At 48.5% G+C, this 15,929-nt stretch overlaps 2 protein-coding genes across 2 annotated transcripts in view; one reads left to right on the forward strand and one right to left on the reverse strand.

Moving 5' to 3' along the window:
- CASKIN1 (CASK interacting protein 1) overlaps positions 1–15,407 on the forward strand; it is a 40,090-nt gene extending 24,683 nt beyond the window's left edge. Inside the window, 6 exon segments of the mRNA XM_032230241.1 lie at positions 1,400–1,501; positions 3,913–4,051; positions 5,819–7,763; positions 7,765–7,916; positions 8,364–8,751; positions 9,424–15,407. Of these exon segments, the coding sequence (XP_032086132.1) occupies positions 1,400–1,501; positions 3,913–4,051; positions 5,819–7,763; positions 7,765–7,916; positions 8,364–8,751; positions 9,424–9,520 (2,823 nt within the window). The 3' untranslated portion in view covers positions 9,521–15,407.
- Positions 15,148–15,929, reverse strand: part of TRAF7 (TNF receptor associated factor 7) — a 91,437-nt gene continuing 90,655 nt past the window's right edge. Inside the window, 1 exon segment of the mRNA XM_032230242.1 lies at positions 15,148–15,866. Coding sequence (XP_032086133.1) covers positions 15,852–15,866 — 15 coding nt within the window. The 3' untranslated portion in view covers positions 15,148–15,851.

Raw genomic sequence — 15,929 nt, forward strand, 5'->3', positions numbered from 1 at the left:
CTCCCCGTTCTTTGCAAAAAAAAAAAAAGGCATGCAGAGCTTTGGGAGGCTTGTAGAGTGCTCTTGGGGGCTGGGGGGGGGGAGGGCAAAAACCGGGCTGTTTTTTGCTTGTTTTTGCCCTCCCCAGCCCCCAGGAGCACTTTGCAAGCCTCCCAAAGCCTACGCACATCCATTTTTGTGAAGGGGGCAGGGTTTCAGGAGGCAAAAAATGCTGTATTCCATGAATAAGACGCACCTAGATTTTCACCCTTTTATTTGAGGGAAAAAGGTGTGTCTTACACTTCCGAAAAATACAGTAATCCTAAATAGGGAGGGAGTGACAAATTTGGACAAGGGTGTGAAGAATAAGGAAACCAATACCAGAGGTTGGAAATATGACTTTCAGGGCTAATGAAGGTGTGTGAAAGTGGTTGGCTAGGCTGGGAAGTGAAAAAGTATCCTGAAAAGACCAAGAAACAAGACATCCCGGGAAGCGAGCTTGACTTTGCCTTACTGCATGTGATGGTGCAAGTTAATCTTCTCTGTGGTTGGGCCTCCGCAGCCATTCCCAGACCAAACCTAGTCCAAAAACGCTAGAGCAGGCGTCCCCAACCCCCCCGGGGCGCAGCCCATTTCAGAACTGGGCCACCAAGGAGAGAGCGAACGCGCACAGACCTGCAGTTCCAATTGCGTGAATGGCAGGCGTGCCAGCTCATGTGCGAGGCTCTATTTGCATAAGCAGCGGATACTAGTGCAAATGGAATTACACATGCTTGTATACACGTCCGCCGCTCACACAGATCCATCCCCTCTGGGGGCTGGGGAGGGCAAAAAACCCCTGCTGGTCTGCCAAACTGGAAAAGTTGGGGACCGCTGCACTACACAATTCCTGAACACCTGGCAGTCAGAGAAATCCGCCATCAACATACACATAGAGATAAACAACATCTACATACCATTCAAATGAGACAATCAAAAAGCCAAAAAGGAAACAAAATAACCAAAACACCTTCTTGCCAACAATCGACAGCCAGATGAGCAGAAATTATCATCAAGATTAACACTAGACCAACAATAAAAAAGCAATATTCCAATCAAGGAATTACCAACTCAATCAATAAACAACAACCTAATCAAGGAGCCACCAAGAGCACTCCCACCAACAATGACAGGGCAAGGCACTAATATAAAAGAAAAAAATATGAGAAGCATACCCTCCTGTCTTCCAGCAGTGATGTTACCTCGTTGGGTAATGAAACGTCTGCAAGAAAACAACCAAGGTCAGGGAGCACCAAGGACCCCACAATTCAATCCTGAGCTACAAATATTGTATTGATTCCTAGTTTCAACAGTGTTGAGGTTTTTAATGTGTGCTTGCTGCTTTCTGGGGCTCGAATGATGGAGTCATTATTTTTGGTAGGACCTGACGGCCATTGGGGTTACCAAGCCAGGACACCGAAAGAAGATTGCCTCTGAGATCAACAACCTGAACATTCCCGAATGGCTTCCAGAATACAAGCCAGTGAGCGGCCTCATATCTTGCTGCATTTGGGGTTGGGGAGGTGTAAGCCAGGTGTATCGCCCTGAGATGGGAAGCCCTAACTGTCAGGGTTCCAAGTAATACACCCATAGCAAACAAAACTCTGAGGCAGGTGGATTCTTCAAAGAATAGCTTTATCGGATATATCATATTAGCACAGTTCTGGTGAAAACCAACTCTGAAGTTTCCCGTGGTTTTCACATAACAAACCACAGTTTCCCCAAACAATCAGCCACAGGGTCCAATCAGAGTGCCATCTGGTTGCCTGGTAATGCCATGCCTCCTCTCTCTCTGACCAGGTGCGAGACTGTCCTTGGTTCTCAGGAGAAAGTATTTTGTTTTGGCTACAAAACCCCAGCTATTCCTATTCCACCCCCCTCCGTATCCCTCAGTTCCAGGGTGGCAACACTGAAGCTTCAAAATGGCTTCGGTCAGATCAGCTTCAGGATTGACACTAACTTAAAATGTCCAGAAATCCCAGAGTATGTCAGCAGCAGATTTAACTGTTGATTTGCTGGTGACTTGCACAATTTTGTATCTGCTTCTGGCGTGGTCTCTGAAGCACTGCAGGGATTTTGCTTTTCCGCAGACCATCCAAAAGCAGAATTCACACCTTGGTTCAACTCAGGGAAAGGCGATGTTATGCTTCAGACTTTCCTTTATTGCTAGAATTCTTCTGTGAGAATCATGCAGGTCACCTCCATTTAACAAATACAGGTAGTCCTCGACTTATAACAGTTCGTTTAGTGACTGTTCAAAAGTTACAAAAACTGAGAATAGTGACTTGTACGTTTTTGACACTCACAACATTGCAGCATTCCTGTGGTCACATGATCTAAATCCTGATGCTTGGCAACCGACTCATATTTATGTCAGTCGCAGTGTCCCGAGGTCATGTGATCCCTTTTTGTGACCTGCTGACAGGAAAGTCAATAGGGAAGTCAGATTCACTTAACAACCATATTGCTAAGAAGTGCAGTGATTCACTTAACAATTGTGGCAAGAAGGGTCGTAAAATGGGAGGGAACTCACTTAACTCGTGTCTCACTGACTAATGGGAATGTTGGGCTCAATTGTGGTTGAAAGTCGAGGACCACCTGTACAAATGACAAGCAGTCTCCTTCAGCAGTCTTCCCAGAGAACCTCGTTTTAAGTTCCCGATTCCCTCCGTAGGGGAGTAAAACCTGAATGGCTTCCAGGTAGACCTTGCCTTACGACCAAAATGGAGTCTACCTAACATTGCAAACCATGACGGCTGGTAAACTTGATCACCCATGTGACTGGCCTGATTTTTTTGCGGCAGTTGTTAAGTGAACCAATGGTTTACTATGGGTCAGTTTTGCTAGAAACCGGAATGCCGTTTTTCAGCAAAACCATCCTAAAACGTGATGATGTGACCAGAGGATGCTGCAAATGGTCAAAAATGCGGGCTGGTTTCCAAGTGTCCCAAAATGAGGTCATGTGACTCTAGGAGGGGTGGGGTGGCTATGGGAACTGCAGAATTGGGATATAACAACTCCCAGAGAGGTTTGTCATGACTTCAAATGGTTGCTAAGTGACCAGTCGTAAGTCAAGGTCTACCTGTCTACTTTGCTTTCCATTTCTTTTAAAGTGACATAGAATCGTAGTAGTCCTCGACTTACAACAGTTCATTTGGTGACCTTAAGATTACCATTTTTTACACTTATGACCATTGCAGCATCCCCAAGGTCAGGTGATTTACATTCGGATATTTGCCAACTGGGTCATATTTATGACACCTGCCGTGTCCCCAGGCAAGATGTAAAATGGGGAAAAAAACCAAATTTCTCACTTAGCAGCATAACTTTGTGGGTCAGTTGTGGTTGTAAATCAAGGACCAAAATTTTATTCTTCTTGGCATCAGAAGAACAAAGTGTCACGATTCCTCCCCTCCCAGCTGGCAGAAAGCAATAAACAGGCTCGAAGAGTCCAGCAGAAACTCTTAATTAAGCAGACATAATTTGAAAATTCTCCCAGGAGTTCTGCTAATTGACGATGGGTAGAGTAGCATTTCAAGGCTGTTTTAATTATGGGGAAGAGGTCAGAAATTCCTCCGAGTCTTTTCAGATTACAACTGCATGTTTAATGTGGAAAAAAAACATGAACTACACAGAAAACACGGAAGGTGCCGATTGGATACTGATGGTTAGGAGGGCGGGTGGACTCCACTGGTGGGGTGGTCTGGGGCTGCATCCTTTTGCCCTGTGAAATGGCTTGTTACACTCTTTCTCAATCTTGGCGGCTTGAAGAGGTGTGGACTTCAACTCCCAGAATCCCATGCTGGCTGGGGAATTCTGGGACTTGAAGTCCACACCTCTTCAAGTCACCAATGTTGAGAAATTCTGGCTTATTATATCCTCTGTCCTTCCCAGGCAAACCTGGCTCTCTGGCTCTCCATGATTGGTCTGGCACAGTATTATAAAGTCCTGGTGGAAAATGGCTACGAGAACATCGATTTTATCACCGATATCACTTGGGAGGATCTGCAGGAGATCGGCATCATCAAACTGGGTGAGGGGAGCATGGAGGCAGCTCCATTCTCAACTAGAAACTTAAAACAGGGTCTTTGTGTACCTCTATGCATGAATGGTGGGGTTTGGGTTCCGAGTTAAGATGGAGGGCAGAATAGGGTCTGCCTCACTTTCCCCAACCTCGTGCCTTCGGGATGTCTTGAAGTTACAACTTCTGTTATTCTGGAGGATGCCAGGTTGGGAAAGCCCAGCCTATACTGTGACTGGGCCTCAAATATCTTGGCAATGGAGCTGGTGTTGGATGGGAGAAGGTGCTTATAGAGAAGAGCAGAGTACCTAGGAAGAAGCACTTACAAGAAGTGTAATGTTTTACGGCAGGGATATAACGCAATGTAATGTATTGGTTCAAAACTGGCATTCCTGCCAGTCAAGCATCTCCCAAATGCTGAACACGGATGACCTAACTGAGGGGTGTCAAACTCAAGGCTCAGGGGCTGGATTTGGCCTGCAAGGGGTTTAGATCAGGCTCGCAGGGCTGCTCTGGAAACAGTGGACCGGCCCACAGTGCCTCTGCCAGCGAAAACGGAGCTCGAGAGGGTTATGTGCGGCCCTCCCAAGTTCTGTTTTCACTGACAGAGGGTTGCAGGAGGCTATTGCAGCTGAAAACGGAGCTTGCGAGGCCGTAGGAGGCATTCCCAAGCTCCATTTTCGTGGCAGAGGGATGCAGGAGGCTGTCGCAGCTGAAAACGGGAGCTCAGGAGCCTGTTTTTGCTGGCAGAGTGCTCAGGTCACCATAGCCGCCCCTGACATGAGTGACTTGAAGCTGGCCACAGACACCCTTGGCACATCCACCCCAGCCCACAAGGTCAAACACAACCCTGATGCGGCCATCAATGAAATCGCATTTGACACTCCTGACCTAACTAGACAAGGAAAAAGTCTCTTTGCTGAGGTTCCTTCCAAGTGGCACAGCGGACAGCATCTGCCATTTTAATGACTAACTTATTTAAAAGAAACTGGGAAGGGGGGGGGGGGGAGAAGACTCATGAAGATTTCTGCACCTTTAAAAGTAGAACACTGATCTTTAAGAATTACAGATTCCTTGGCGTTCTTCCAAATGTTGGAAGGGGTACAAATTCTGAGCAGTAAAGAGGAGGAAGAAGCAAGGAAGGAAGGGTGTGTGTGTGTGTGTGTGTGTGTGTGTTCATCCCTCATATCTAATCTAGATGCCAGAGGAGAGGAGAGATTACAGACACACTGAAACCATTGATACTGGGCAAGGTTGGGCATCAGCTGGCCATCCAACCAAACAGCCCATCCTGTGGTTATTGAGCAGCAAGGAGCAGGAAAAATAGAGTGCCCTCCCAGGATAAGACAAAGCAGATTCTAGCTCAAGGGCTGCTGAACTAAGTTAAAATGTTGATTTTGGGGGGAACCAAAGGGACACCTGGCAGGTGAAATGTCTGAACTAAGTGATAGATCTCCCTCCCCCCCCCACCTTTCTCTTCAATCCTGTCTGATTTTTGGAGGCTGCCTCAACAGGTCCCTGCATTTTGCTTGGCCATGTTTTTTTTTTTACAGAAGTGGTTTGTCATTGCCTCCTTCCTAGAGCTGTGATAAAGTGATTGGCCCAAGGTCATCCTGCTAGCTTCGTGCCTGAGGCAGGACTAGACTCGTGCCTTAACCACTACATCAAACTGGCTCTCGCTCAGTAGACCGAGTGAGACATAATTGTACTGGTTTGGAGGTTTATTTATAAAGACTGTGCTAGAATTTTAACCAGTTTTGATCTCTCGTATCTGCTTAGGCCACCAGAAGAAGCTGATGCTGGCCGTGAAAAAGTTGGCAGAGATCCAGAAAGCGGAATATATCAAATATGAATCTGGAACGCTGAAGAAAAAGGGTCCCCCACAGTCACAGGACACGGTGGCCATAGAGTCTCCTCTGCAGGAAACAGCCGAATGCCAGTCCCCCAAGATGTCCACTTTCCAGGACAGCGATCTGAGCAATGAACTGCAGGTGGCCATGACAGGCACCAGTGAAGAGGGGCCCGAGAAACAGGCCAACCATGTGACGCACTTCCGGGATGAAACTGTCTACCGGCACCCTTCCCGCCTCGTCCACGAGAACAGCCTGAGTGGGAGAGCTAAGCTGATTAGTAGCTCCCAGGAGCTGCTGGGAGATGGACCCAAATCTCCTGGCCCTGCAGCGTCCAAAAGCCAGGAGCACCTAGTGGAAGAGGGGAAGGAGCCTCCGGGCACCCTGCCCAAGGAGGTGCGGAGCCTCCGCCATGGCCACAGCATCAAGAGGGCAAGCGTCCCACCAGTGCCTGGGAAACCACGGCAATCCTTCCCTCCAGCTGCAGGCCACTACACCCCTCCACAAACTCCCACCAAGCCACGCCCGTCCTCTCCTCAGGCTTTCGGGGTGCCCCATGCCACAGCCAAAGTTAAACCCACGCCACAGTTGCTGCCGCAGAGTGACCGACCCATGTCCCCTCGCTCACTGCCTCAGTCCCCAACGCACCGAGGCTTCGCCTATGTCCTGCCGCAACCTGTGGAGGGAGAGGCTCAAGCTGTGGGCCCCTTGGCTCAAGGTGTGCCAGTCCTGCCCATCTCCATCCCAGTGCTGTGCCTGCCACCACAGGCTGCAGAGAGTGAGGAGGAGGCAGGTCGGCCCAAGAAGAGAGCCCACAGTCTGAATCGCTATGCAATGTCCGACAGCGAGCAGGAGCGGGACGAGCTGCTGGTGCCAGATGCCGGGCCCTATGCCACTGTGCAGCGGAGGGTTGGCCGCAGCCACTCTGTCAGGGCACAGTCGGGTGCTGACAAGAATGTGAACCGCAGTCAGTCCTTTGCTGTGCGGCCCAAGAAGAAGGGTCCTCCGCCACCACCGCCCAAGCGCTCCAGCTCTGCCATCTCCAGCAGCAACATGACAGACGATTTTAGCAAAGAGGGAGAGGAGGGAGAAGAGCTGGACCAGAGACAGCCGAGTGAAGGGGGCACCGTGGAGACAGGCAGTGCTGGGAGCGTGAAGAGCATTGCTGCCATGTTAGAAATGTCATCTATTGGTGGAGGGGGACGGGCTCTTGCCCTGCAAAAGGGGGCTGACGGGTACTACTTGCAGCCTGGTGTGGTTGTACGCTCTGCCAGTCCGGAACATGCCCGTGTTGCAACTGTTCTGGCCACCGTCAAGCATAAAGAGGCCATCGGTCCAGACGGAGAGGTGGTGAACCGCCGACGCACCATCAGTGGCCCTGTGACTGGTCTTGTGGCAGCCGCTCGACGTGAACGCTCGGACAGCATCAAGTCTGACACAGTCAAAGACGGTGGCCCTGTGGAACGGCTGCGGGCAGAGCACAGTGGGAGTGCCCCACAGAACGGTTCAGGAGAAAATATCCCCTTTGCCGAGGAGGGCAGCCTGACTATCAAGCAGCGTCCCCGGCAGATGAGCCTGGCCAAGGCCGAAGGCGGGGAAGGCTTCTCCCTAGGCCATAGGCACAGCGACCTTTCCAGAGTGGAAGCCAGCGCCACTCTCAAGCGGAGGATCCGGGCAAAGCAGTGTCAACAGGACAATATCAAGTTCATCCTCACAGAATCAGATACGGTGAAGAGGCGGCCAAAGTCGAAAGACAAGGAGCAGGAGCTGGCCCAGCTCTCAGTGTATCACAATGGCATGGGCACGGTCAAGCGCCGGCCGACCTCTGAGATGAGTAGCCTGGAGGCTGTGGCCCCCCCCAGAGCAGCAAGTGAGGGGGGGAGGGGCTTCGGTTCAGATCCCCCGCGAAGAAACTAAGAAGCCCATCAAGCCTCCTGTCTCTCCCAAGCCCATCTTGCCGCCCAAAACCTCAGGGCCTTCCACACCAACCACCAAAAGAGCTCCGATTCCGGGCCCTGGCAGCCCAGGTAAAACCTCTTCCTGGGGAATCCAGAGAGCATAGTTTTTAGCGGGTGGGGGCTTCACAGCTTCTTCTCTGTGCTCCAAGGGGCTGCCAAGGGGCTTCTTTATCTATGTACATATCTAGGTACTAATAGGTTGCTCACAAAGAAATGTGGGCAGCACATGGGAGATTGTGTGTGTATATATATGGGGGGGGGTACTCTGGGAATCAGGCTGGAGAGGAGTTGTGTGCCTGAAACTGCAAACTTGTGTGCTAATATTTTCTAGTTGCTGAATGGAAGGGGGATCTTTTTTGTTATCCTTTTTAATATTCATTGAATCCAGTTCTAGTAACAGCTGGACTGTCTTCCTAACGATGGAGGACATTAGAAGCAGCCCTGCCAAGTAGAATCTCCATGTTATGGCCACTTCCTCGAACAGAGGTCATGGTATGTCCTGTTTGTCTCTTGCAGAGGTGAAACGTGTCCATGGGACCCCACCACCCACATCTCCAAAGCCTACACCACCCCCAACTGCTCCAAAGCCGAAGGTCCATCCTGTCCTCCAATCAGTCAGTGCCAGCTGCACACCAGCACCTTCACCGGCCAAGCAGCTCACCCCCACCATCAAGCCTTCAAGCACACCTCCTTCCCTCTGCTCCAGCCCAGCTAAGCCTTTGTCCCCTGGAGGGCAGCCTCAACTGACAGTGCCAGTCAAGCCACCTCGCTCCTCCATGGCTGGGCCCTCAGTGGAGAGCACCGAGAGCGTGCATCAGAAACTGGAGGAGACCAGCGCTTCTCTGGCTGCTGCTCTGCAAGCGGTGGAGGAGAAGATCAAGCAAGAGGATGGACAAGCAGCAGAGTAAGGCACTCCTGAGGGTGGGAAGGGGTGGGGAAGGCCAGAGATAGTCAAGGAGCTAGAAAGCATGCAGAAAGTCCAGCAGACCAGACAGGCTGGGTGAAACAGCCACTGCTGGCTGTGTTCTATGAGTTGTCCACTCGGGAACAAAAGTATTTAGCAAAAAGGATGAAAGAGAGCAAAACAGGAGAAAGGCAGGGTGAATTTACTGTGGTTTTATATGCTCAGATTTAAGTAACCAGAGGATAGAAGTATTAGAAAGCTGTAGTAAAGGCAAGGGTTTTGTAGAGCAGGGGTGTCAAACTCGATTTCATTGAGGGCCGCATCAGGGTTTTGTTTGATCTCGTGGGGCCGAGATGGGCATGGCCAGGGGATGTGGCAGCATGACATCACTTGTGTTGGCAGCACCTGTGATCCCAGTGCTCTGCCGTTTCTCTGTTTTCATTGGCAGAGGGCTGCAGGAGGCTGTTGTGGCCAAAAATGAAGCCTGGAACAGCCGTGTGTGCCCCTCCCAAGCTCCATTTTTGCTGGCAGAGGCACAGCTGGCCCCTCGCTGTTTCCAGGGTGGTCCCATGGGCCAGATCTAAGCACCCCGCATGCTTGACCTTGAATCTGACACCTCTGTTGTAGAGGAATTGGGATCGTCTTAACCTCACTGATGTCTCTTGCCTTCAGTTCCACTGCAGAATCCAAGAGTACCGTCAGCATCCTGGACGACATCGGCAGCATGTTTGATGATCTTGCTGACCAGCTAGATGCCATGTTGGAATGAGAGCTGAAGAACAGTCCGGGCCAACCTCAGGATCTGCCATGGGCATAAGGGCACAATCACCTCCATGAAGATCTTCCCTCCTCCATTTTTTGAGGTTTGCACAAAGAAGACAAGGTTACCTCAGGATTGTGTTGAAACAAACTGAGATGCTTGAGAAAGGCTTTCCTCGGGACCTGTTTTGCAAAGCGAAGAGAGGAACCACATTTGGGTTTCTTCTCCCATCCCTTCCAAACACCCGTTTGACCTTAGAGATCACAGCCTGACTGCAGTTCTCCTCCTGCAGCGGAGTCGGATGTCAGGGCGGCCTGGGATGGACAGCGCTTCCATGGCAACGGGAGAAAGTAAGCTTCACACTTTCTTCAGCAGTTTTCCAGGCGAAGCTACTCCATCCACTCCAAAGTGGATTCCTTTCCCCTCTCTCCAGATTCAATCCTGAGTTGTTACTGTCCCAATACACTATCAAAGTATGTGGCACAAAATAAGTATTAGTCTTCTCCGGTTCTTCATGTTTTCCGTTTGGGGTGAAAAATCTCGTCTTAGCAATGACTATTTTGCCTTCTGTGTTGGGTGTTTCTGAACTGCACACCGCGCTTCCTTCTATGCCCAGCTCATGCGCCCATCTGCCACTGCTGGAGATGCTGGTAGAGGCAGCCATGGAAGGAAGGCTTGGGGGAACCTGTGAGTCGGGTTGGGGGTGGGGCGGGGGAACCTTCAGCAAGCTGCATGCTTCGTTTCTTTGTCCTGAAGGTGTTTGTCTTCTCCTGGTGATGATGAAGCTGTGACTGTAAGAAGTTTCGTTTTGTTAACACGTTCCCCTTTGAGATACAAGCTCTTTTTTTCTGTTGGTTTGCCTTGGAAAGCATCGTTCCTGGCAAAAGCTGTGCAAAAAGCTTTGGTATGTTTGCATGATCGATAAAAGTGTTGAAATATGAAAAGAAAATAAAAACTTGGTGGCGGGTGGGTGGGGTAAAAGCATCCTGGCCAAAATCTCCTTGTACATAAGCCCACAGGTGGCTTCTGCGGCTGCCAAAGATGGATGGCAAATCTCTCTCTCTCTCTCTCTTTTAACCCCTCTCTCTTGAGGCAGTTCTGAGCACAGGGACTTGCCCTGCACTTTCTATTGCTCTAAGGCACTTCTGTCCCAAAGAGTTCGCCACCGATTGAACCGTTTAGCCTTCTTAACCTGCCACAACCATTGGGAGCATGGGTTGGAGAAGACATCATTGACCAGACAGTGGACAGAGAGACAATAAACCATCTCCATGTTCTGGAAACCAAGGGCCAGGATGGTTCTGTATTCTGGGTGAGGTTTAATGGAAGAGAGGCATTGTCTCTTGGTATTACACCTGCCGTTTCGGAAGTGCCAACTGAACGAGGTTCAGCTGAGGTTGAATGGATTGTAACCATTGGCTAGTAATGTCTTGTGCTTCTGGCTCATGGCTGACACTTGAGCCGCAGCTCTTGCCCTGATTGATCCTGCGAGGGATCTGCCGGCAATCAGTTAGGAGAGGGCTTCTTTGAGAGGAGGAATCCTACCGAGTGTAGCACTGTTCTTTCTTTCCAGAAAGGGGCATCTCCCTTCTCCATCTTCTGGATAGGTTGGGCAGAATTGCTGCTTTTCGTGACTTCCCAGGCAGTGAAAGCACCACCACTTGGTATCATGGCCAATTCATTTTCTATCTTCATCCGCCTTGAGGCTTCGTAGAATGAGGAAACATCCTAGTGACGGAAGAACAGAGTCTTCTGTCAGTTCGGAGCTGTCTGCTGTCCTCAGGTTCCTTTGGTTTATTCCACTTGCGAATTGGAAGGGTCTTGATAAGGAAATAGGGGAGACCCTCAACTGCAAGAGGAATGCTTGAATGTTGCAGTTAGGGAAGGACTCTGTCTGGCTCCCACTTCTGGCAGATGAGCTTCTCGGGATCTCCTGGCTTCGTCAAGTCGCATGGGAAGGCTCAGATCGCCCTCCGGCCATGTTCTCAGTGAGCTGCTCCACATCAGCTTCCCTTGGTCTTCCTTCTTGTGGAATTTATAAAATGTCCTGAAGGTTTTTTTTTTTGTTGCGTTGCGATGGCAAGAAACAGCATTTAACGAGGAAAGGTAGGTCATCTTACTTGAAAAATTTGCTGGGCTCTCTAAACCTTGTGCCCACAGGAGCATCCTCTGTTTTTAAGGCTTTGGGGCAAGTGTCCAAGACACATTGTCCTTTGTCCAAGGTCAGTGGGAGCATTCTTAACCCTTTGACTGCTATTTCCAAATGACTCCTTTGCCTACAAAGCTCCATCAAAGGAAATTCCCCCAAGTACTCAGAAGGAATTTTGCCAGTGCCTACTTATTTTTGACTCTTAGAATGCGTTTCCTAATCTTTAGCCTAAACTGGCTTTTAAATGTTTTCAGCTGGTTGTATTTCTCTCCCTCGTGCTGTTTTTGTACTTCAGAATAACTGTGGTTATATTTCATAAGTCATGCCTCTGAGACCAGAATCATCACTCGAATCATCGTCCTTTCCCATGGATGAAAGTACCGAGGTGCTAGCTAGCTTAAGGCTCTTTTTCCTGAACGTCTTATCTTCTGGGAATGGAGAACTTACGGGGCGACAATCTCCAGCTGGGAATCAATGGAGCTTCTTTGGAGGATGAGAGGGGAAATGCCACGGCCTCCTCTCTTCGCACTCCTGCCGTCTGATTTGTAGGGCATCCATTTTGATCATGGGATTGGAGCCCTCACCTTTCCCCTCTCCTTCCTCTTACCTGGTGTAGATCTCAGCACTCCCTTGCTGCTGGGTTCTCGGTTCCCTGCACATTTCATTCCGCCGTGTTTTGGTTTTGCTTTATCAAGTCACCTGGCAATAAAGGAAAACAAAAAGCAAGAGCTACCATGCTCAGTGAGAACTTGGGAGCTTTTTCTTGCAGACTCTCCTCAAACAACATGGTGTGGGTGGGGTTCTTGAGCAGGTGGCATCTCACCCTCTTATGGCTGTTTTCAGCCATGCGGAAAAATACCAGCGATAGGAACACCACTTGCGCATGGGGCTACCACAACTTCATCTTCTCTTAGAAAATCAGTTTCGTCTTCTTGACTGGCAGCCCAAGCTCCAAAATGGGACCCGTCCTTCACTTATGTGATCATTGACATGCTGGGTTCCTTCCTCTTCGTCTATTCTTCCCGTCTCTCCATCTGGCAAAAGACTCCAGAATAAAGCAGCCCAAAGCAACGGAGGCAATCTCCCTTCGGCTTGCTACACTCCCCACTCATGGATTTCAACCCATGGGCTTGGAGTAAGATCTCAGGAGAACTCTTCGTCATCTTCTGGTAGAGCTACCTTTTTTTGAGAGATGTCATGGAGCTTTTTCCACCTTAAAAGAGTAGTGTTGAGATGTGGTGCTGTTTCTTTTATTATTTCACTGGTAGAGCTCTCCTCCTGAGACAGCCGTGGAAGGAATGTTCTTATGTGTGCAGAGACTGACATAGCTTTTCCTTTGGAAGGTGATGAAAGGGATGAAGAAAAAAAAAAGCTATATAAAAAAAGTATTTATTGGAAAAATAAACTATTTAAGTGGAGTTTCCCCCAGAGATAAATAACAAAAGAAGGAAAGGAGTTTAATATATATTAAAAAAAGATTTTAAAATATTATCAATTGTATATTGAACAGTTTTAAAATATAAGATTGAAAGAACTGGAGTTTAGCTTGACTATTAGACTTATAATAAGCTGTTTGTCTTGTGAGGTCATTTAAAAAAAAGTAGCACAATGTTTAAAAAGGTAGTTTATCTTTTTCTTTTTTCAAAGCGTGCAAAACATTATGTTATATGGATTTTTTTTGCCATTTTCTTTTTACAGTTTTATTGAAAATCAAAGGATGTGCCTTGTTTTAAGAAGTTTTGTTTACTCCTACCTGAAAAGTGTGCATTCTTTTGTGTCTTTTTTAAGTTATCGGATGTACATTTATATGCGCCTGTGTATGTTTGTGAGTGTGTGTTGAAGTGCATGCGTGTGGAAATCACTAACATATGCCCAGCTCTATATTAATATACAAATGGGAGTCAAGTCCAGTTAAACTACGGCTATTAAGCCTGAAACACCCTATCTAGTTTTCTTGAGCTGCAGTTATTGAGAGCTAGAAATGCTGTGTGAATGCTGATCCTGTTACTTTTCTTGACTACGGATAGTCTTTGCTGATATCCAAAATGTGTCTGGCACAACTTTGAAATTTCTTAATTAAAAATAAAAATAAAAAGGCAACATAACAATAGTTGTTGTAAAAAGAAACAAAATGTATAAGAAACTATTCCAAGATTCTAATATATACATACTATATATATATATATATATACACATTATATTTTTATTATTAAGTTACGGATACTGTATTGTCCCCTTCTGTCAAAGCTATGCATTTTCTGCTTCTAACCTTCTTTTCTTGCTGCACACATTCCACCAGTATTACTCATATTAATAGCTTTGTGGTGGTGTAATTTATTTATTTATTGTTGCTGCTTCTTTTAAAAAAAAGAAGTTATCTGGCTATCAATATTTAAAGACAAAAACGGGGAAGGAGCCCCTGCTAGTCTCTAATACAGATACATGACATTCACTGTTAAAGAATACTTTTATTGTTGAGGTCAGAAAAAATAACCCACCTCGGAGGCACTGACTTTGGGGGCGTGGGCGTGGTGGAGTCTGGCTGCTTTGGTGCTGAGGGGGTGAAGGGTTGGTGCTGCAGCTCACAGTCCAGGCAAGCAGCTGTGTGGATGCATTTATGACCATCGGTGCTTAATAAAACGTCCAGATTATCTTGGCCCGCTCAACTCGTGTTTTGGCTCCAGCCGCAGGGGAGAAAACGCTTCCGTGGCGTGATGGGAAAGGGCTGCTGGGTGCCAGCTGGAGCCATTGTGAAAGCGGCACATCTTTATGTAACACAACCAGGAAGCCGGAACGTGCAACAATCTGTGAAGCCGATTCTTCTGCCTCTCCCACTTTTTTACATCGTACTGAGCAAGAATATTTGCAGAGGGGAAAAAAACCACTTCCAATTATTTGTGTCACTACCAATCTCCCACCGTAATTCAAGGTTTTTTTTTTGGGGGGGGGGGCAATGCAACTAAGGGAGGCCTTTCCTCCCCTCCAAAGAGGCAGAGGTTGCCCTGTCATTGTCCCCTCAATTCCTACCTCTAAATATTGTCTCAGCATTTCTCAAGTTGGATGCAAAGACCATTCAGGTTTCGTGCTTCAAAGAGCAACCTTAGGAAGCAGCATTCTGGGAGATAAGAACGCCACACGTGATCCTCAGTTAGACCTGAGCAGCTGAAGAGAGAGGTCATAGGTGCCACTTTAGCTGGCCACACGTGACCCCACGTAGGCCCCTGCCAAGACAATTCAGACTTTTGGGTGCTGCAATAAGCCCCTTGTGCTACGTGCAAATAGTTTTGCAGGCAGTGGGATATTCACTGACTAACGGCAACCCAGGATGTGCTCATTACAGATTGGCCAGGGAGCATTTGAGTGGCCAAAATCCATGGAGGTCAGTCTCGATTTGTTTTGGGAGGAAGGAGCAGGATTGGGCCCTGCTCCTGAGGAGTTCTGCCCATTGGCTGAAAAGCTTCAGGTTTGTCAATGAGTCATGCTGGCCTAAAACAATGGTCCAATTTTATTGGTAAGGAAGAAATAATCCAAATCTATATCACAATTTTAAAAACAGTAGAAAATGTCCGTAAAAACACAACTGTCGGCTCTCCTGCTTTTCCCAGGGAGGCCGTGATGATGGGATGCTCTGAAGAAGGGCGGGGGTGGGGGAAGGTTTAGGATACCTGATAAGAAGGCTGGACTGGGGACATAGAAATCGTACCGGGTTTTTACATGAGAGGACAATGGGTTTTATCCCCGGCTGTGGCCACAAATGAAGGAGCATAGCAAATAATTTAAATACCAGGAGGGAGCTGGCAGCTCATGCAGACTGATCCAAACCAGTTTCGTAGGAAAACCTGCTCTTGAAGACGATCCCCTGACGAGAGAGTAAAGCCTTTGTTGCCACCGCTTGCAGTTGGGCCAGTGTCCATCGACTTCCGCTCTCTCCCAGGAAGGGCCAGACCAGGAGCTGCAGCTGGAGTGGCGCATTGGGTGAGGGTGTGTGTGTGTGGGGGTTGTTCCTCCCTGGGAAGGCGCTGCTGCTGCTGCTGCGGAAGGGAGAGGGTGCTCTCATGTGGCCAAAAGCTCTTGCACAGCTGGCTGGGGAGTGGAAGGCCCACCGAGAAGGAACACAGCACATCTGCAGGGCGCTTGGAGTGTAGGGAGTCAGCCGGCGTGTATTTGGCAGTGGGGCATCCAAAGCAGGTCCTAGCAGGTCCAAACCTGTCAGGGAGAGAAATGTCAGCAGAGCCCAAACTCCCTCACTGAGTAGGGCAGAGCTTCTAG

Source organism: Thamnophis elegans, chromosome 14 (assembly GCF_009769535.1).
Source record: "Thamnophis elegans isolate rThaEle1 chromosome 14, rThaEle1.pri, whole genome shotgun sequence".
In the NCBI taxonomy this organism is placed as follows: domain Eukaryota; kingdom Metazoa; phylum Chordata; class Lepidosauria; order Squamata; family Colubridae; genus Thamnophis; species Thamnophis elegans.